This window comes from Pomacea canaliculata, linkage group LG1, assembly GCF_003073045.1.
Source record: "Pomacea canaliculata isolate SZHN2017 linkage group LG1, ASM307304v1, whole genome shotgun sequence".
Classification (NCBI taxonomy): domain Eukaryota; kingdom Metazoa; phylum Mollusca; class Gastropoda; order Architaenioglossa; family Ampullariidae; genus Pomacea; species Pomacea canaliculata.
The window spans coordinates 10,248,005-10,269,576 of NC_037590.1; the positions used below are offsets into that span (position 1 = coordinate 10,248,005).

Sequence of the window (21,572 nt, forward strand, 5' to 3'; positions counted from 1 at the left end):
GAGAAACGTGCTGTGAGCAGTTCTTCTCTTCCTCTAATCTCTAACCTTTCTTTTCTGTCTGAGACTTGTAGGGAAAATACTGACTTTGTGAAGAATGAAAACCGGTTTTTGTTTGAATTATCTTTAGTGTACGTTATTAATTTTTTGTTCCTTTTTGAGTATTAATTATTGTTGTGCACTGACGGTTGTTGTGTGTGACCACTGTGACATCGATCCACATTTTTGTTTGGAGAAGGGAGGGGTTGACAAGCATTTACTGTCACCTGCTCTAACTTCCAGTCTCCATCCATCCGTATCATTACCCTGCATCAAGAAATGAAAGCTACCTGCCAACGATGACGGTGGCACACGAACTCTGACCCAACTTCAGTGTTGTTTCCTTGCGTGTTGCTAGGTGCTTGTATCTACTAGATGATAATAATAAAAGGAAGGACACATACAGTTCTTTCTGTGAGGGAGGGGTGGGCGAGGGGAAGGGACTCCCAGTCACCGGAGTCACCCAGCCGGCACCGAGGAGACAAGAGGCAGTGGTAGTCTCCGTGGAAACAGCCCGTCTGTCAGTCGCATCGATCTGAGAACGCCAGCCAGTAGTCGTGCATGTCATTACAACGTAGTCTCGCGTCAGGCACGTGAGAGCGAGCGCGCGCACACATACACACACGCGCGCACGCAGCCAGCTCCCGACTGCTGCCGCTGCTGCTGCTGCTGCCGGTGTTGGTGGAGCTGGCGTTGTTGCGTGTTGTTCCTCCTCGTCTTCAGCTGACTTGGGTATTATCAGTACTTCCGAGCTGTACAAAAGAAGATAGATGTGTGTAGATGCTGGAAGCCGATCGTGCATTCAGCCTCCGAGCTCTGACCTCTCGTGTGTCAGTCTCTCTCTCTGCGAGGTTTCACTTTCCTACCTACCATACGCCAGGGAATCGTGACACCGCTAGTGGAGTGTTTCAGTCAAGAAGAAGATAAGAAGATCAGGTACCAAGCTTCGGAGGTTTGAGTTCTCTCTCTCTCGTTTACGGAGCTAGCTTTGTGTGTTTCATCATCTTCGATGTTATCGTCGATCATCTATTGTACGCGCACGTGTCTGTGTGGGGAGCATGAGGAGATAACATCACCGTGAAGGAGAAGAGGAGAGTTTCAAGACGAGACCGTGTGTGTGTGTGTTGATGACGACTTCGGTGACGTGTGCGTCTGCGGGTCTGTCCGCGGCAGGCACGTCTGGAAGGCGGTGGTGCAGTGTGACAAGTCTTGTGCTAATCCATTTGTGACATCCGCCGCCCGCTCGGTCCCCTCCTGCCTGCCAGATGACTGGGGAAAGCTGGGGAAAGCTGGGCAGGTGGTGGTTCCGGTCGCTGTCTCATGGCCCCTCCAGCGGCAAGGACAGCCTGAAGAAGTGGCCTAGGTTGGGGGGGAAAGCCCCCTGAGAAATCCTGCCTGTGTGTGTGCGTGCGTGCGTTTGCGGTAGCAAGTGTGGTCACCTGCTGAATCCACATTTCCATTCTCATCATGGCGAACGCAACCGAGGAAATGGTGTGCACCAAAGATCGTCTCTGGCATTCTTTCCTGGCTTCCAGTCTCATCACCTTCGGCGTGGGGCTGGTGGCCATCTTGGCCTACCGCCTGGTCGCCTGGTTGTGTTGTCGCAAGAAGAAGAGTGTGCAGGTTTTCAACAAGAACAACCCCAAGCAAGCCAGCGGGGTGGCGGGCGACCAGGCCGGGGGACAACGACAAGGGGCAGGCTCCTTCCCCAACAAGACGCCGGACCCGGAGATCGGGTGGATGACAGAGGCCAAGGACTGGGCGGGAGAACTGATCTCGGGTCAGACTACCACGGGTCGCATCCTGGTAAGTGTGCACGGTTTCTGAATGCATCCTTGTAAACTACAGTGTGCTTTCTTGCTCTCGTCCACTTAGATACTTGAATGATTTCAAAGAAACTTATTGCAAGCGTTTGTTTCTGATGGTGGCTTATATTCTTCTGCAAATTAAGAATTGCTGATGAAGTGAATGAAAAGTATTTTTTCCAAATCTTATAGAAATAAAGCTTACTTAATTAACATAGTAACAGTTGACAAATGTTTGTTTACAAAGGAAGTCGTCTTTTGTTTTTGGTTTGTCTTAGGAAGTCGGTGTTGTTAACAGAGAAACTCGGTGAATGTTTACATGAAAAGTCGCTACTATAAAGTGCAAAACAAAATTAAGAGTGATAGCAAGGAATTTATGTAAACCCAGGCTGTGCGAGTCAGTCCTGACATTTTTTAAAGATTCATAAAGACTGAATAAAATACACAGTCACACTTACACACAAAACACGTGCACATCAACACGTGACCAGATAGCAGACCAGAAAATAACTGACAGACAAACAAGTATTTTCTAAGACAGGTAAGGTGAAAAAAAAAACCAACACGAGTTGAACAACTCAAGTCTTGTGTGCAGGTCGGGCTGGTGTTCTTGCTGAGCATAGCGTCCCTCATCATCTACTTCGTCGACGCATCGTAAGTAAATTTTCCCCCATTCTGAGCTCGCTCTATTTTAAGAATGGCTGGTCTCCTGGTTCACTTAACGCCGGCAAGTACTGTGTACATTCCACACGTGCAATGTGTTCACTCACGCGCCGCTCCCACCCTCCACCACCTCCTCCCACAACACCCCTTACTCTCCATACTCACTCTCCCCCCGGTGCTTGGGGCTCCCAGACAGCAAAGTGCCGGAGCTAGGCTTGTACTGGCCCTGATAAGAAGTGTGGGTGTGTCCACTAGGAATCAATGCTGAGCGTTCAGAAATGCCTCCTCCATTATGTATGTCTATAAGTCTCTCGAGGTTTGTTTTTTTTTTTTTTCAGTGAATTACATTGTGACAGTAGCCCCCACCCGTTAAAGCATCAATAACAGGTTTATCTATAACACGTTGTTACTTGTTTCATGTACATGTCATACTCGCCACACCCTCCACCCCATCCTCAGAGAAGGCGCCACCCGGCCACCGACCTGACTGCCATTCCAGACACTTGACTGAACTGGCTGCAAACAATAACCACCCGCTCATCCCGCAGAATAATACATACATGATACATAGACATATCCCAGTCTATTGTCTTTACTGGTAGCCAAGGCCGTGCTCCCTCGATGCCAACCGATGAATGCTGGATGCACTTCATTGACCCTGGTGGCTGACATTCGCGTGTTACCATGGCTTTTGAGTTGCATGGCTTGCGCGTGAGTCGTGTTCAGTCCACTGTACTTGCGTGCCACGTCTGTGTATCTATCCCGTTCGTGACATTCAGTGCACGTGGGTCAAATGTTGTACTGTCTTTAGTCCGTCAGTCCTCCTGGCAAAAGGTAGACCTACCTAAAATTTATCCAGGGGAAGTCAAAACTTTATCTAAGCTTTTACCATAAAATGAGAACAGGTAAAGGTTTCAGCCTGTCGGTCGTTGGAGAGTAAAGTATTAAGAGACAGCACTTTCTCGGAGCTGTCCACCACCTAATTAACGGAATGGTAAGCGGGAAAAATTATCTATTGTACCCGACTCCGTAGACGGTTGGGGGAAGGTAAGGAGGAGAGGGAGAGGAGAAGGGAACCATGCACCCTCACGTAAAAGCTCGTGCCGAAGTTAGTGAGGTCTCTCAACATAACTCACCAAGACCCCAAGACCAAGGGACTACTTTTCCCTCTGTTATCACATTCTCGTCTGTTTGTTTATGAATAGTCGGTTGGCTAATTTAGTTTAATAAGTGCATTTCTAGAGTGCCTTTTGCCAGCACCAGCCGGACAGAGCACTTTACATACATACAGCACACGAGCTCACACCTACTTAGGGTAGGCATTGACTGCACCCTCGTGAACACACACATATACATACGCGGGTGTGTTGGGGGGAGGGAGTGATGAAGAAAGTGGGGGCCTGGAGTGAAGAGGAGAAAACCTGAAATACCCGGAGTAAGCCTAGAACTGTATCCTCGCTGTATTGATGACACGCTGACAGAGGAATCGACCTGTTTGTGGAGAATGCGCTGTGTGACAGGCTCAATAAATTTACAGGGACTAATCAAATAGCAACAAATTCACTACACTTACATTGACAGTAATTATACAGCAACAAATTCACTACACCTATACTGACTGTAACCACACAGCAACAAGTTCACTGTAACTGTACAACATAGGGTTTGGTGCACATACACTCTAACTATACAGCAACAGGCTCACTACACTTACCCCGACTGCAACAAGCTTTCACTTTAAACACAGCAACAAGCTGCACTTGAGCTGACAACATACTGTACTTATATCGACTGTAACAAGCCTGTAACAACGCCTGGCCACAAAAGAGGTTATGATAAAGAAAAAAACTGACAAATTTCGCTGCTTTGGATTACGATCCCCTTTTCTCGCCACCCCTACTACTACCCAACCAACTCCGGCTCCTCCACTGTTGAGCCTGAAGAGTGCAGACTGACGACACACGATGACTATATCGTCTGTTGGTATAAAGAGGAAAGTGCGGCACGATGACTGCAACTGCCAAGGTAGCCACATCGACCATTCCGTAACTAAGTCGACCCTGACCCGAGAATTGGTCCCCAGCGTCTCGTAACCCTCGGTGATGGCGGTTCGTATTTTCTGGTGAGGGAATACGGATGAACATTCAGCTAATAAAGGCATGGGTAACGATGCACATGGCATCGATAAGTATGCATGCGATTTCAGCAGAGAGAAAGAGAGAAAGAAAAGATAAATAGAAAGTTATATATATATTAGATTATATATTTATTATCATTTCTACATTTAAATGTAACAAATAATACGCAAGGCGAGATTAAATATACAAATTCGACTAAAGGAACTGTCGGTCAAATGATATCACCATGGATAGCAACCAATATAGACATATAGCTATATCTGTATGTATGCATCTCTCAGATGTGAGAAAAATAGTTCCTTTTATTTACCTTATGACACGTGTCACAGACCCCAGCTGGGTACCTGAGTAGCGAATCAATACAGTCCCCTACATGATGCAGCACTTGTCTCCTGCTGCTTGTGTTCTCACCTCTGAAGACAGGATTTTTTCTGTTAGAAGAGTTTCTCTGCTTGTTTTCTCCCTGTCAAGCACTAAGCACTGGCAGCAGAAACCAAAAGGTATTTTCTGGAAATAAAGGCTGGACAAAAATGCTGAAGATTGGAAAGCAGAGATGATCAGAGCCTTTATGGACACAAAAATGAAGTTGATGATGTTTGTAAATGCATAAAAGTGAAGAGTATGGATAAGAATGTTTAGGAATCACTTCAGATGGGGGGAAACATGAGCTAAGGACAGAAACATGTTGAGGTCAGAGAGAGGCAAAGTTCACAAGGGGCAGGATGGCCAAAAAATTGCTGTCTTAGCTTCCAGTGTCAGAGGGTGGCAGAGGTGGTGGGTTAGGGGGGAAGGGAGGGTAGATGAGGACACACCAAGCTGCGGGATCCTCCCGGATTTTAACACAGGAAGCAGCTGAAGATGCTATAACGGATTGGCAGGTCGGTGGGCAGTCTGTACAGTACAATGTCCTAGGTCAGCGGTGTAAATAGTGCAGTGTCATAGGTCAGCAATGTCAAACTGTCAGAAGTGTGTACAGTGCATTACATGCACAGCACGATAGTAAACAGCACGGGCCCCAGGGCAGACGGCCACTCCGGGCCCCTTGTCATTGCAATCGTAAATTATTTTCCCAGTATATAATAATAGGCTTACAATGGGATTGTCGATATCTACATTTCATTCAATAAGGTAATATAGACTGCAAACATGAGGACAAGTGCACTAGGGTCTACACCATTACTGTAGCACAGGCTTGTTCACACGTGAGTAGGTAGTAAATGAGGAAAACTGGAGTTACAGGCTGATATGATGGTAGTACCCCGCTCCATAGAATAACCCCCCAAGCCCGCCTACCTTAGGCATGGAGATGGTATACTGAAGATTTGAAACTCAACATCTGCATGTAAAAAGCTTGGGTCTTCTTTCCTCAGATATTTCTTTAAAAGAAAAAGAAAAGGAAAAGAAGAAGAAAAAAATACTGACCAAGATCGGGCCCCCTTCACAGCCGAGGGCCCGGGTACAGCGTATATACCCCCTGCTCCCCCTCTCTCATCAGGTCTGGGGGTGTATAGCACAGTGTCTTAGGTCTGCCGTGTACACAGTATAGTGGATACGTGGTGTGTGAAGTACAATGCCATGTGTAAACAGAGTACAGAGTACAGAGTACAGTGTCAAAGGTCCGTGGTGTGTGTACAGCCCACTGTCTATGTCAGGAGTGTGTAATGTCCAGTGTCCTGGGTCAGGAGGGTGTAGTACTTGGTGTGTACAGCACAGTGTCCTATGTCAGCAGTGTGTACAATCCTAAGTCAGGGGTGTCTGTACAACATGATATGATGGTGAATGTTTTTCTCTATATTCTCAACCCCGATTCCCCATTCTTTGAATCATTCTTTGCATTATACTTCTTATCATCAGTTACACGCAGCATCAGAGGTCGATGGTAGCTATAGTCACAGGCCGACTGTATACTGTTAGCAGTGGGCTGATAGTTTGTACAGCATGATAGATGACTAAGTACAACAGCCGGCAGTTTACAAACGCCACAGGTGACTTGTACACACAGCAAGCTGTTGCTAAACAAACCAAACTCGCTCAGGTGTCTTTGATCAATGCTGGTCTCCATGGGTAACTTGAAACCACAACCATCTTCTCGCCGTCACATCATTTTTTTTCTCTCATTCCTTTAAACAATTTTCTTCAGTAACCTTGTGAGAGAGAGAGCCCAAGTGTTTAATTCATTCCTCTCTCTCTCTTTCACTCTCTCGTGATGTAGCCTATGTTACACTTACTGCTGAATAGAAGGTTCTGTGATAATTTTGCATGACTTGTATCGGCCTTAAAATGACAAAACAGACTTTCGCTCAAGTAAAGTATTCAAGCACAGGCCAACGAATATAGTCGTCAGCTCACCATCACTACTTTAGATAGTAAAAGAAAGTAACCATTATCAAAAGATGATAGCATTGAATGATGTGGCAGTTGTGTCTCACAAAGATTGCTGTGTTTTGTCCACAGGACAAATGAAGGAGTGGAGACCTGTCAGCCCTGGTCATCTAGTACAACACAACAAGTGGACTTGGCTTTCAACGTCTTTTTCATGATTTACTTTTTCATTCGGGTTAGTTGTAGTTCAGTCTAGTCTTCTGGTAGTAATGTAGTTTGTTTAGTTTTAAGTGGATACGCATTATCGAATATGTAGCTATATCTGGCAAAGTTTTGATTCGATGGTCATATAGACAGTTTGCTAAACATAGCCAATTCGACAGCTTAAAAAAAACAATTAGCGATCCATGCATCACTGGTTATATTGAAAACACTAAGCAACTCTTTTTTTTTTTTTGTGAGAGCTCTAGATGACAACTCCAGTTGGCTGTATCCAAATATTAATATCGTTATTGATCCCACAGATTTTCTGACATAGTTTTTTTAAATCTGTATGGGTGTTTGTTCGTCATGTTTGAGTACTGCTGGGTACTATTTACATTTTTCTACCACATAGTCACACCTGAAAATTAATGAATGAGTCAAGCTGATAAAGGCTGAATTAGAGAGAACGACTTCGAGTGCAGTCTGTTAGAAATCAGTGATTTGCTGTTCACTAGAACTAAGATGATTCTGGATGAAAATTTTAAGAACTGTATAGAAAGAAACTTTCGACATTGATGACAGCGAAATGGTCAGCAGTTTGGTCCTGTTCACTGAAGCTCTCTATTCTTATTATTAGTTTATTTATCATCTGACTAATCGTTTCGGTTCACATTTCTAAAACATGGATTTATTTAGATGAGGGTGGGATGACTAACCAAGGCTTCGCTAGAGTAGGAAACTTAACAAGCATTTGATGAAGCTCCCGGTTGATTCGCGGCCCAGTGGCGTGTAGGGAAAGAGCAGAGGACATGGAGCGCAATGGCGGTGCCAGTGCCCGGATGTGTGGCATTCAGCAAGGAAGAGATCTGTGCCTGTGGCTGCACGCAGGCGGCTATTTTCAGCCATCCTTCACCAAGCGCGCCTCGAGAGCCAGCAGTGAAGCTAAGAAATCTTTGCAAATGTCAGGCTACCTCCAGTCAGGTGGTTCGCAAGGTCTCGTGGTGTCAAATATCCAGACAGCCAGTTTGGGGTCAATATGACCTTTCCAACAGCTGGCTAGAAAGGTCAATAACGCTTTTTTAGTTGGTGGTGATGATGGTGGTGAAAGACGAAAGGAAAGCTTAACCACAAACAGTGGTTTTTCTTGTAACTGTGTGTTTTGTCCATCAAATGACCCAATATGACCTGACGACTAGCTTCCGTCATCATCCTGGAGACAACAAATCGAATACTGTGTCTGAGAAGGTGTTGGCAGAATGTGTGAGAAGACACGGTAGCCTCGTACTCCTTCTGGGGTCACTTTATGAAGCAAGAGTAAGAAGTTTCCCAAGAGAAAAATAGGGAAGGTTCTGAAAACAATATTGTTTTCACAGTTATAAAGCAGTGTCAAGACCTCGAGAGAACTACTTCATGTTACTTTACCCCACAGCACCTTTGTTACCGCTTTATAACTACAATTTCGTGGGTAAAACAACATCCACGATTCTAAACACTGCTCTAGAATTTTGATAATATCACCCTTGTCCCCGAGTTCTTCATGTTGTCCAAGGGCAAAGATTTACCTTAACTTCATAACTACCACCCGAGGAGGCCAACGACCTGCATTTATAGTAAAGAAGGTGCGAAAGGTTAAAGAACATGAATGAAAATTATGTTATAAAGAAGGGCCATAGTTATGAAGCAAGGGTAAGTAATTGCCCGTAGGCAACATAGGGAAATTAAGGACAAACGTTTTGTAGTTCCGTAGTTTTAAAAGCAGTTTCCAGACCCGGCAGATGTTTCACGAATTTTACCATTGGAGCAAAGTCTGGATTTTGCATCGCAACTATGAAAACAAGACACTTTTCCTTGAGTTCCCAAGCTTTTCCTGAGGAAACGACTTACTCTCGATTCATAACTACACCCTCTGATGAGAAATGTTCCCTGGAAGTAAAATAGGAAATGTGAGAGATGAGTTAAGAAGACGAGTGGTGGTGAGTGTAGAAGAGGGTTGTCGAAGTTAAAGCAGTCTGGAAATTAATATTCTTCAATGTTCATTCATTTTTTTTCCAGTTTGTTGCTGCAAATGACAAATTATGGTTTTGGCTGGAGCTCTTTTCCTTCGTGGACTATTTTACCATACCACCATCTTTTGTTGCTATTTATCTGGACCGCAACTGGCTGGGTAAGTAACTACAGTCGTGTGCAAGATGACAGACGCTTGTACCTACGCCCACGCAAACACACATACTCACTCATAAACAATTTCTCGATGCATTGTCACGGATGTGCGCTCACACACACACAGTGAGACAGAGATTGATTTCTCTTTCTCTCTCCCCTGTGAATTAATAAATTTTCAACCCGAGATAAATGCGTGCCACACATATTTTATGGATGTGTACAAATGTGTGTATGCATACCTGTCTGCACAGAGCGAGGCAGTTAGCTGAGTGCTGCACTTTGCATGGAGATAACTAGTCAACCTCTGCCTCCTTGTCAGCCTCTGCAAGCTTCTTCCTAGTCCTCCGTGGGGCGGAAGTCTTGGCCCGCCACTCACGCTGTGAATTTCGACTTCCGGAAAGAAGAGCTCTAGATCACTCTCCCCACTCGCTTCTCTCCAAGTAGCAGTCTTCGCTCTTCTTGCTTGGAATTATGGTGTTTACTTGACTAGCCTGTGCTGAAGCTTTACGAAATCTGGAGTAAAGTGAGCTGGAATAAAATTTTGTGTCACAAAAGAAGAGAAGTCTTAAAAGACATTTTCTGATTATGCTTTTCTTCACTTGTTAACCTAGCTTGTCCATCTTCAGAAGTATATGCTGTGTCGGTACAAGTGCAGTTGTGTCGTTAACATTTAAAACAGACGTTGAAATGTGAAAGAGCAATGGAAATATCAAAGAGCTAGCTCCGTGTCTCTAAAATAGTCAGAGCTGCTTCCACTAAAATAATAATAATAAAAAAACCTTCGATGATGAATTACTAAGGAACCTATTTTAACGAAGGACACCAAGCCGTTGAAAAATCTGAATAAATTGGCTGCTGTTTTGTTTTTACTCTCTTTTCAGGCTTTCCATGCATAAATTTGCATCTTGTGCCTGATCACCCTTTGAAATTTATGTGCACGTTTTATGGACATGCCTTTATGTGATCGTTGCTATATAGAAAGGAGATACGAGTGTTCGTGAAAGAGAGCCATGAAGCATGCATTTTAAAAAAGGGAAAAAGTTATGACGCAAGAATATTTACAAACCTTTGGCACTACCATATAAATAATCAGTATCCTGGTATCATAAAAAAGAAAGAAATGATAAACAAGAAGTGTTCTGCAGTGTGAGGCAGGAGAAAATAGTGCAAAACGCGAGGTACAAATCGATTCAAAGAACTACCATGCGTCTCTTTCGTCGTCAAATAGATGTTGAGAATCTGTGTTTATTCCACCCTGAACATTTTTTAATGAATGCGTTGGCTTGCGTGTCTCTTTTTGTTCACAAACGGCCAGAAGACTTTTTTTTTCCTGAAGCACAGCATACTTAGGCCCACTTTAACCTGATAAAATTGTTTTATCTTTTATTCCCTTGTTTGTTCACCCTGTCGTTTGTTTGTTTGTTTGTTTGTTCGCTCGCTTCTTTTCCTTATTCTTTGAAAATCCTGCGTGTCGCTCCCAAGAGTCTGAAAACAGACAAAATTTGATTGATAAGGCCACAAGACAAATGGAAAAAAGCTTTTCAGAATATTGTCAACATATCATAACATAGCTTTAGGCATACTTTAGTTTGGGAAAAAAAAACATTGGGGCAGCTGCAGAGGATGTAAACGCCATCACAGCAATATTCCCCACAGCTGCAACAGCTGTCTGCCGTTTCCGCCAATCTTGCACCTGCTTCTGTCAATCAGCTTTCTTCTGCCAAAACATTGTTCATTCTCCCTAAGAATCCCTTCAGGCCTTGAACAAAATTTTATACCGCGACATCTAATTGGACGCCAATATGTCACGTGATAAGAACAGTACCTCTAAAATCGCGTAAGGACATCTCAGTCTGTCAAATCACGGTGCGTGTGTCTGGATTGTTTTTTTCACCCGGAAGTCATGTCTCAAATATTATTATATTCATGTAGTCTCCAAAAACACCAGGGCGCACATGATGTCCCTCACACATAGAGTAACGTTTCTTACATATCATACCACTTCAGAGATCGCTTCACTAAGCCTCTGTGTGTGTGTGTGTGTCTGTGTGTGGTGTGTGCGCGCCTCCGTGTGTGTGTGTGTGTGCAGGTTTAAGGTTCCTGAGAGCCCTGCGCCTGATGTCCATTCCAGACATCCTGACCTATCTGAACGTGCTCAAGACGAGCACACTTATTCGCCTTGTGCAGCTCATCACCTACTTCGTCTCCCTTTGGTTGGGGGCCGCGGGATTCCTGCATCTGGTCAGTAGTTCAATGAGCATGCGCATGGGAAGGGTGAGGGGAGCTGAAAATATACTTATTCCGATACTTTGGGAGGTGGGGGGAATAGAGCGTGCCCAACAGAATTTTGAACATCCAGGATGAAGGTTTGGAGTCAAATTTGTGTTCTTAATTATCTGCTTCTTGTTTTTCTTAAATGATATTTAAAATTAATAGGAATGGTGGTAGTGGTGGGGGCGGTGTTAGGTAGTGGTGGTGGCAGCAAATTGGTGTGGTGTTAGAGATGACAATAGTGGTGTTGTAGAGATGATGATGGCATTTATTAGTGCTTGGTCATGCTGAAAGTGGCGTGTAATATCAACTATTATAAATACTACTTACTTGTATCGCCGATGTGGCAGCAGGAAATCAATAGACAGCAGTGTTGAAGCATAATGCCTGAGGGTGGGGGTGAGCATACTTCACCTAGAAAATGAGGCACAGGGAAATCACATTGAACACAGCCTGCCACAGCCTCCAGGGCTGGACTTGAAAAGGAAAGAGAACTGTACAGTTCGATGACCGCATCGGGCTTTAGCTCATCTTTTTCTCTCTCTATTTCTCTCTCGCGCTCTCTCTCTCTCACACACACAGACGTGCGCGTGGGTGTGCGAGTCTTCAGTGTACCACGAAATAAGACTACATAAAGGATTCCTCGAAATATCAGGGAATTTTTTTTTATCCAACTGGTTTGCAGGACTTGATAGACAATCTCTTTTATTATCTTTGTTTCTTCCACAGATTGAGAACTCAGGGGATCCCTTTCACGACTTCTCTAATACCCACAACCTGACTTACTGGGAATGTCTGTATTTCTTGATGGTCACTATGTCCACCGTGGGCTACGGAGACATCTATGCAGAGACCGTTCTTGGTCGCCTATTCATTATCTGTTTCATCCTCATCAGCATCGTAAGTACATCTTTTGCCAGTCCAGTATAAGATTAGTCCATGAAAGTATTTTGTTTCTCTCATTGTATGAATCGAATGTCTCCCACCATTTAAAAATGCAGTAAATACTACTTCATTGCAATCTCGGCAGCAGGACTACCTTTACAACTACATGTGTGTAATCTGTATTTATCTTAAGCTTCAATTTTGCCAAAGACTTGTAAAAATGTCTGTGCTGATACACTGTTTGAAGAAATTATGGGCAAGAGAAAATACGGCTGTCAATAAAAGCGGACATCTAATTATGGCTCTTATTTCTGGTTTGTAAATGATTGCTTCAGAGTGTTTCCTGCTTTACACAAACAAAGATTATTTATTATAACCACAGGCTCGATGCTTAGACTTTGGTTGTATCCGTTGTATTAATATTCGCCGGACAATTATCCCAAATTTCTGTAATGGTTTCTCCTATGAGAAGTTCTATAGTTTTCTGCTTAAAGGAAGTTTGAAAGAGTCCTGATGTCGTCGGGCGCCATTTTGGTAATCCAGTTGTGTGGTTAACGTGCCGATATAATAATTATATTTACAGTTGATCTTTGTGTCCAAAACCTACTGCCTAAATTCAATAGAAATTGAGATAAGCTGTATCAGGCCGGCAGTTTCACTGGAGTAGTTAGTGTCTGCCTGACCTACCAAGCTGACGTCACGTATATTCTCTCTAACAGTCTTACAAGTTATTTTATGTACAGTACATTCATTACTTGACTGATTTGTCTGCCTTGGATGATTTTATTGGTGACACAAAACCATTGGCTTCAATTAATTTTCATGATCGTCATGTTGGCTTTGACGGGTATTGTTAAATTGTTAAAATACAGACCTCAGTCCTCGCACTGACATTGATCTGCCTTATATACAGTAAAACGATCGATTTCTCCAGATGAAAGGTACCCGGGCAGTCCGGCAGTTAGTGATCAAACGATTGAAAGCAATACCGTGACGTCCTGGGTCCAGACCTGTTTCAGAGCTAACGTATTTTTTTTTCTGGAAGTTACACCAGTCAAAGGGACTAGCTCTGGTTTTATTCTGGTGATTTGACTTCCTCTCGCTAAGCCTTTGCTTCATTGTGCAAAGTGTTTCTTAGATGCCCTGTGTATGTACAGGTCAAACTCCAACGAATTCTAGCTGTAAATTCACACAGTTTCGTTAAACTTATATTGTTCACTATCAATATCTCTTAAAAATTCTGAATCTGTAAACCTCGATGTGTATTTAGACAAATACATGGGCAGGCCACACAGAGACGACACAGCGCTGATAGGAATAAAACTCACGGGAAAGCGAGGGATGGACAGTTTTCTGCCATTGGGTATCCGTGCATGGCTTCCCTCTCTTCCCCAGATCAGAGGCCTCGTCTGTAGTCTTTGTTCTCGTTTTCCCTTCATGTTCATCTTGCAAACGCTTGAAATGAGATACGGGTGATAAGCGGGTGGGAGTGAGTGCACTCTGTAGCTGAGGGGAGAGGATAGTGATGAGGTTCATTTTCTTCCCTGACCTCTGCTGAGGGTGACCAAGCGGCTCTCTTGGAACCCATGGAGGATGATCGGTTAGTACCCGGAACTCGCAGTTTTGAATCGAGGGTAAGTCGCTGCCCTTGGGGAACGTGGAGAATTCAAGGACAAACGTTTTGTTTCCGGTTACCAAGCGGTGTCTGGACCCTTCATGTGTTGTTTTATCTCTGGAGCCGTAGTTATAAAGCTGTGGTAAAGGTGATCCGGGGTTAAGAAACATCAGGCAATGTCCGCGGGGTCTCGACACTGCTTTCTAGCGTCGGAAACAAGACGCTTCTCCTGGAGTTCCCCATTTTACCCTGGGGAAACGACTTAATCGAACATAAAAACAGCTAACTTTTCTTGCATTACCCCTAATAAAAGATAAACAGATTGAAAACCGTTCCGGAGTGAAGTATCTGAAACCAGTTGTTTAGGCGCCAGAATTTTTGTGAATGCCAATGTCCTCTCCGTCGCTGCCTCCTTCCCTAACCCTCTGTTAGAATCGGATACCCACCGGTTTCAATACCTATCTCTAACCATGAGACTTTTCGCTCTCTCTCCCCCCGCCCCACACACACACACAACACCTTAGTACAAAATTGGATTGGTCTTGTTGCTGTGGGTGGAAAATGGGTGAGTTTGACCTTTTTTTAGTAGTCCAATAAACATGCTTACACCTGTTTTTCACTACAGGCTTTATTCACCAGCTGCATCCCAGAGATCGCCGAAATCCTGGGCAGACGTCAGAAATATGGAGGATCGTACAAAAAAGAAAGAGGAAAAAGGTTCGAGGCACTGACATCGTCTGTTAAAACAACTGTCGCTCAATCAACAGTTTCCTGTCATGAATGATCATACATATTATTTAACATACCACTCTTTATAGAGAAGTTTGCGTTATTTATTTACACAAAAAAGTAATGTAGCTTTTGATATTTTGTATGCAAACGTACATGATTCTATAAATCCATGCTGCTATTGTTCTATTCCAGACATGTTGTAGTTTGTGGTCACATTACATATGACTCTGTGCTCAACTTTTTGAAAGACTTTCTTCATAAAGACAGGGAAGATGTTGACGTTGAAATTGTGTTTCTTCACAAGTAAGTGTGTCTGTCCGCTTTTACCTAACTTTCAATATCCAAGTAACACTTATTCCAGGCAGGCAATCACAATTTATTATTTACTTGAAATAATAGGGGTTAAGATGTTCTGTTTGTTTGCAGATGCATCGTTTGTCTCAATAAATTCTATGGTTGCACTATCCACACTTTAAATGTTTCCTTTTCTAGTCTTGTAAAATGTCTAAGCTATCCGGCAAAATTATACAAATCCAGATCTTAAGCTGGAGCTAACAGAGAACCTTTTTCCTAAATCTTTCTTCTTTTCAATCGAATAAACTATTTTAGGTTGAAGAATGTGAGGATTCATTTTTTAAATATTTTTAGAGGTTTGCCTGACTTGGAGCTCGAAGGCATCCTTAAGCGACATTTCACACAAGTGGAGTATTTCCAGGGATCTGTTATGGATGCCAATGACTTGGAAAGAGTTAAAGTAAGCATAATGCTGAGAATTATAAATGTGTTGTGACTGCCGAAAGCCGCCTTCCTGCTGTCTTACTCACACACAAGCACACACCCATGCATAAACACAAAGTCAAGCATGCACTCTTTTGGATGTATGTGAACACATTTCAAGCGTGTACTGTTCCGGCTGCATATGAGCACAAATTCCAGTATGAACTTTTTCATGTGTACATTAACACAAATTCAAATACATGTACATATGTACATTTCCAGTCCAATACAAAACACTCCAAAACATGCATGTGCGCAAACTGTTAAATACATTGTCTAGATGTCTGCAGCACTCGTAAGGATGAATCAGGCCTTTTTACTATTTTGTCTTTTTACAAGCATCACTGACTTTTTTTTCAAAACAATTCTATTTGCCTGTAGATACGACAAGCAGACGCCTGCCTGGTGCTGGCCAATAAATACTGCCATGACCCAGACCAAGAAGATGCTGCTAACATCATGCGAGTAATTTCTATCAAGAACTACCACTCGGAGATCAAAGTTATTGTACAGCTTTTGCAGTATCACAACAAGGTGATTTCTGGATGATAGCATTATCTGCACAGTTTTTTTATTTATGTACCCGCATTGAAGCAGTTGCTATGAAAGTGGTTTGGGATTTCTAAAGAAGAAGATGCTGTAAAATGTTAGTGGTCTGGGGATACCATGTGTATCTGTAATATTTTTCATTGACATACATTTAGTTTTCATGCTTGTATGTGTGTTCGTGCTTGTTCAAGCTTTTTACAGGCGTGATCGTGACTCTTACATAAATAAAGCTTTAGTTAATTTGTTAAGCTATTAAAAGAGGGTCATTTGATTTTTAAGAGTGAGTGTGTTCTCTGTAGATGTTAAGAGTGTGTTCTCTGCTGATGCTATGTTTGATGTGCGATGCAGGCGTATCTACTCAATATCCCCAGCTGGGACTGGAAGCGTGGTGATGATGCTGTGTGTGTGGCTGAGCTGAAGCTGGGCTTCATTGCTCAGAGTTGTCTGGCACCAGGATTCTCCACGCTAATGGCGAACCTGTTCACAATGAGGTCTTACAAACCTGTAAGTATGAGCAAAAAGTAAAATGTGTCTGTGCCACTCAAAAGATCAGATAATAAACTGCGTGGTATGATTTAAGACAAAAGTTTAATGACAAGAAAGATTTGCTGTGATGTCAGTTGCCACATGAGTCTTAATTATGTGTATCACCTGTAAACACAAAACTGTGACAAGCAAATTATGAATTTTCACGAAAATGGGGTGGTACGAAAGGTCTACCTCATTAAAAGTTACCTGCTGAAGTTACCTATAGCTTTTCTTCTCACAAGACCCCCGACATGCCCCAGTGGCAGACTGATTACATGAGGGGAACTGCGATGGAGATGTATACTGAGTACCTTTCTAGTGCCTTCAATGGCCTCACCTTTCCTGAGGCAGCAGAGTAAGTCTTTAACTAAACAATTTGAATGTGCTACATACCTATTAATTTGCAGCAATGTTTCACAATGTTGTGTAATAAGCCATTTGCTCCCAGATTAATGTGGCAGTGCTGATCAAAGTCCCTCTCATACTGATGTGTTAACACTTTTTGGTGAGAGAAAGAGCAACGAGAGCTATTTGAGAACGAACGCCCACTGTGACTGACATCTGTGATAACAGAGTGCAGAAAGTTTTCCACCTTGGAAAAAATATTAAAAATTCCATGCGCAAAGCTAGGGATAGACATAAATAATGAGTTGTGAACATGAGTTGTAAGTGTACTTGTTTGTTACGCAGTTTATGTCAGTTGCTGTAAATCTGGGATCGGTGTTCTGTTGACGCCTTCAGCCAGTTTTTAAATACAAGATATGTACTAAGTAATTGGCAGCTTGTTTTTGGCAAGCCGTGCAAGCGCCATCTATATAATCTTTATTGCCCGTTACCATCAAAAATAAGAGCTTATCGTATTTCGTCTCTTTCTGATTATGGTTTGATGAGCTACCTCCCAGCACCAATACAATTATAAGGATTGGCTGTCCTGGGTTCAAATCTCGTCTTGGGAACGCTGTTCTTTTTCTGCATGAGGCCTTTGTCTACAGAGACGGCTACTTGGCCATGATGTACCCATAGTCACTGACTCAGCGTAAAACACTAATTCCAATTTACTTCCCAGCCTCTTCCTGTATATGAAATGTTTGGGACAGGGTTTTTTTTTATATAAAGTCTGCTTATTCAGAGGAAAAAATTCCACTCCAAAAGTAATAATAAACATAATAAAAATGTGCGGCTTCGTCCAGTTAGCCCTATATCTGCTAATGATCTTAAGCAACCCTGAAAGAAAACAAGAACATAATTTAGTTTTCAATTTAGCTTAATAATGTAAAAGTGTTACCTGGATCAGTGTTTCTGTGCCTACAGGCTGTGTTTCACCAAACTCAAACTTCTGCTCGGTGCTATCGAGGTGAGGCAGGAAGACACTCGAGAGAGCACTCTGGCCATCAACCCAGGGCCAAAGGTCCGTATCGAAAATGCTACTCAAGGCTTTTTCATTGCTGAATCTGCAGAAGAAGTGAAAAGGTAAGTAATCTTTAAATAAGGTATTTTCGAGAGGAGCAGAATGTGTTTTACTGCTTGTCCTGGATCTGCTTGTGGCTTGGAGGGTCGGGGAGAACTGATATACAGCCGGACTGATCAGATCTTTTCCCCGAGCCACAAACAGATCCGGGTTATTGTCAAAAATATAGCACACTGTCTCTGTTCTTGTCAAAATTTCTTGATGCTATTATCACAGATGAAACAATACTGGCAGAGTTTTGATTTTATCGACGGTTCTGTGTATCTGAAGGGCGTTCTACTACTGCAAAAACTGCCATCGTGACGTCACAGATGTACGGGCTATCAAGAAGTGCAAATGCAGGCCTTGTAAGTCCTTTTTTTAAATTATTGTTCTTTTTAGTTATTTGTAAGTAAATTTACGGATTTTAGCTGCAGTAGCATGCAGCTAAAACTAATGGCAATCAATTATTTTTTTTAAATTCTGACTCCTGTTTGCTGACGCAAGTTTTCTGAGACTTTTCTTGAAGTAGGTAAACTTAAATGTTTCTTTTTTATAAGTAAAGAACTATAGGCATACAGAAAATACACAAAACTTATTAATCCAGAAAATGTTATTTGTGTTTTAAAGTACGTGCATTTTTACATCACGGTGATCAGACAATCATCTGGGTCAGTGCGAAAATGTTTGAATATTCTAATTCCTTATATTAACTGCAATTTTACGAAAACCATATCGCATCCTCTACACTTTCTCTGCGTTGTGATAAAACAATATAATCGAAGCATTAATGTTTCAATATAGAAACATTTTGGTTCGATGTGAAAGAAAATTTGGAGAATGCTCTCCATCTCCAGCACATCGACGAGATTGTCAAAAACGTTGAGACCAAGAGTGCCAGAGGAGTACGTGATGTGTAGGGGAGACCTCCAGCAGGTCTGTTTCAGTTAGTAATTTGTCGCAAATTTCCTGCAACAAGCTGACGTGGTGTATTCCAATCCAGGCTTAGATTCTGGTCAGGTTTATCGTTGATGTCATCCCCCTTTACTTCGAAACTTCTGGAACTAAAAACTGCGCCGCCATTTCCTGTAACCTCGATCTCGATTTCACGTGCTGCATGTGCAAAGTTTTTGACTGGCCTCAGTAGTCACAGAGTTAGAATTAATGGAACACAATTAAATGTGAGGAATTCGATCAGTGTTTGTTTTAAACTGATTACATTGTCCACACACATGACTTTGTTAAATCTGTTGCATCCACATGTGGGTTCATCGGCTGTTTAGGATCGCAAGACTTCCGGTCCTCCAGATTCGATCGCAGCATGGATGTGTATAGGTGGACTGCTGTCTGTCTTCCAAGACCAACGCTATAGTTCTTGCAATGTTCTCCGCTGTTAGTCTCGGCGAGCCTAAACAAAAGACTGTGATTAAACCGGAAGCTTTGTAGTCTCATATGCCTCGTATAATAGTAAACTGGAAAAAAATCGTCTGCCATCAGTGCAGTGCGTAATACAAGTTCATGATCGCAGCTTGCGAGAATGAATAGCAGATAACAGCGACAACGTACTGTAATGTGTAAGTGCTTGTATCCATTGTTAAAGCTTACAGAGTATACGTCCTGCAGGAACATATAGAGAAGAAGAAACCTCGTCCAATATATAAAAAGCAACTTCAAATGTTTTTTCCCCCAAATATTTGCACTGACCCAGTAGATGTTTAAAATGGGTTAGAAATAAGGACATTGGAGTTCTTCTATTAATGGATACAAACTGCTCCTGAAGAAGAAATAAAGTGAACGTACGTTGATATTTTTTAATCACATTAATATTTTATATATAACTTCTTTTCTCATCGATGGAGAAATCCTGGCGGATAGGAACCATAAGAGTTTTAAAAACAGGGAGAATTAACAAGTTATTCCCTTAAACCAACAAATGTCTGCAGCAAGATTTTTCTGTCTGCACCGACGTTTCCTCCAGCTTGCTTTTGATGCTTTCTCTAAACGCGCAGTTGTTGCCAAGCAAAACACGAAACGGGCATGAACTCAAGAGTGCACAAGGTTTTGTGAAGAGCATGTTCATCCCTTCTGTAAGTGTGAAAATCGTTCCGCTTCCAACTAACCAAAGCAAGGCTTGTGCTGAATGCGGGAATATATCTTGCACAAATCCTAATTTTTGTCTGTACTTGTGTTTGTCTGTTTAGGGTTGTATGTTGTTTAGTTATTCTTTTGTATACAGAACTTAGATAAGCAACAATGTAATAAGTAGTGGATAAATTTATCATCTCTTTCAGACTGGATTTTTGTTTGTTTCATTATGATGTTATAATGACAGTTCTAAGGCATATTATATATTTCTCAGTTTGGAAAATATAAAAACAACCCATTAAAAAAAAAAGTTAGGCACATTTTACGTTAAAGAAGTAGGATACGATAGCACTACTGTCAGTTTGTGTAGGCGTTTAGAACTAAAGAAGTGTAATATGCACAGCGTTTCAACTGTTTTAACCTATGTCATCAACAGTAGAAAGAGCGCTGACTCACCGCAGACCTCTTCCTTCACATTCTTTTGTCAGTCTTAGATACTTTGAAGGTAAGAGTCACCCCACTGTCCTCATCTGCGAAGACATGCATGAGGGGATATTGGGCATACAGTATATATACAAAGAACCCTTGGTTATAAGTGGTTTTCATCTTAGGGTCTTTGGGAAATGTGCATTTAATGGACGAAATTGCAAGACATCTCAGTACAGATATAACTTGCTTTGGATTACATTTGTATCAAGATTTTAATTATTTTTTTGTCTCAAGTGGCAATGTTCAAGAAGGGAGCTGCAGCAGTGTTGGGTATAAGTTTCTGTTTTCACTGTGTCTCTCTTTCAATGGTCAGCTCTGTAGCTCATTGGATTTCTGATGCTTTTTTTCCAGTTTCAGATTTGTGCTTTGTAAATTTGATTTTCTAAACATTTCTTAACAGCTCTTTTTAAGTTTTCTTACTTTCTTGTTTAGTGTTTAGCTTCAGCTCTGTTAACAGGCTTTCAAGGTGTGTTTCTTGTTGATAAGAATATATAGTAAACATCTGGTGATAGCAAATGGATCGTGATTTTGTTGTATATACACAATAACTTCCTTATAACCAAACAATTACATAAAGCTGTTGTTCATTGTTGTGACAGATTTTTTAAGAGTACTGATTAATAGTTTTATTTTAAAAAGTCGTTTACTTTAATTATTTGTAATGTAAGCCCCAGTAACATAATGCATGTTGATGCTGCACTTACAAGTTTTAACTTTGTTGTTTGTTGTTGTTTTGAGAATATCAGTAGCGTGCTCTGAAACATAACTGTGAAATGCGTCGGTGATAATAAATTATTTATCATGCAGAGAATACCAATCTATTATGAGAATGCTATGTGGGCATTCAAGTAGCAATTAATCTG

At 42.1% G+C, this 21,572-nt stretch overlaps 1 protein-coding gene across 6 annotated transcripts in view; it reads left to right on the forward strand.

Moving 5' to 3' along the window:
- Positions 1-347: 347 nt before the first annotated feature.
- Positions 348-21,572, forward strand: part of LOC112576630 (calcium-activated potassium channel slowpoke-like) — a 32,556-nt gene continuing 11,331 nt past the window's right edge. For 2 of the 6 annotated variants that reach the window (XM_025259268.1, XM_025259278.1), the window contains exons 1-14: positions 351-1,842; positions 2,437-2,495; positions 7,097-7,199; positions 9,221-9,332; positions 11,421-11,572; positions 12,332-12,502; positions 14,728-14,819; positions 15,027-15,137; positions 15,483-15,588; positions 15,993-16,145; positions 16,509-16,664; positions 16,931-17,043; positions 18,000-18,158; positions 18,427-18,503. In XM_025259268.1, the coding sequence (XP_025115053.1) occupies positions 1,504-1,842; positions 2,437-2,495; positions 7,097-7,199; positions 9,221-9,332; positions 11,421-11,572; positions 12,332-12,502; positions 14,728-14,819; positions 15,027-15,137; positions 15,483-15,588; positions 15,993-16,145; positions 16,509-16,664; positions 16,931-17,043; positions 18,000-18,158; positions 18,427-18,503 (1,903 nt within the window). In that variant the 5' untranslated portion in view covers positions 351-1,503. Of the gene's footprint in view, positions 1,843-2,436; positions 2,496-7,096; positions 7,200-9,220; positions 9,333-11,420; positions 11,573-12,331; positions 12,503-14,727; positions 14,820-15,026; positions 15,138-15,482; positions 15,589-15,992; positions 16,146-16,508; positions 16,665-16,930; positions 17,044-17,999; positions 18,159-18,426; positions 18,504-20,656; positions 20,726-20,943; positions 20,980-21,572 lie in introns of all 6 variants that reach the window. The other 4 variants (XM_025259235.1, XM_025259244.1, XM_025259251.1 and 1 more) reach the window with 4 other exon arrangements.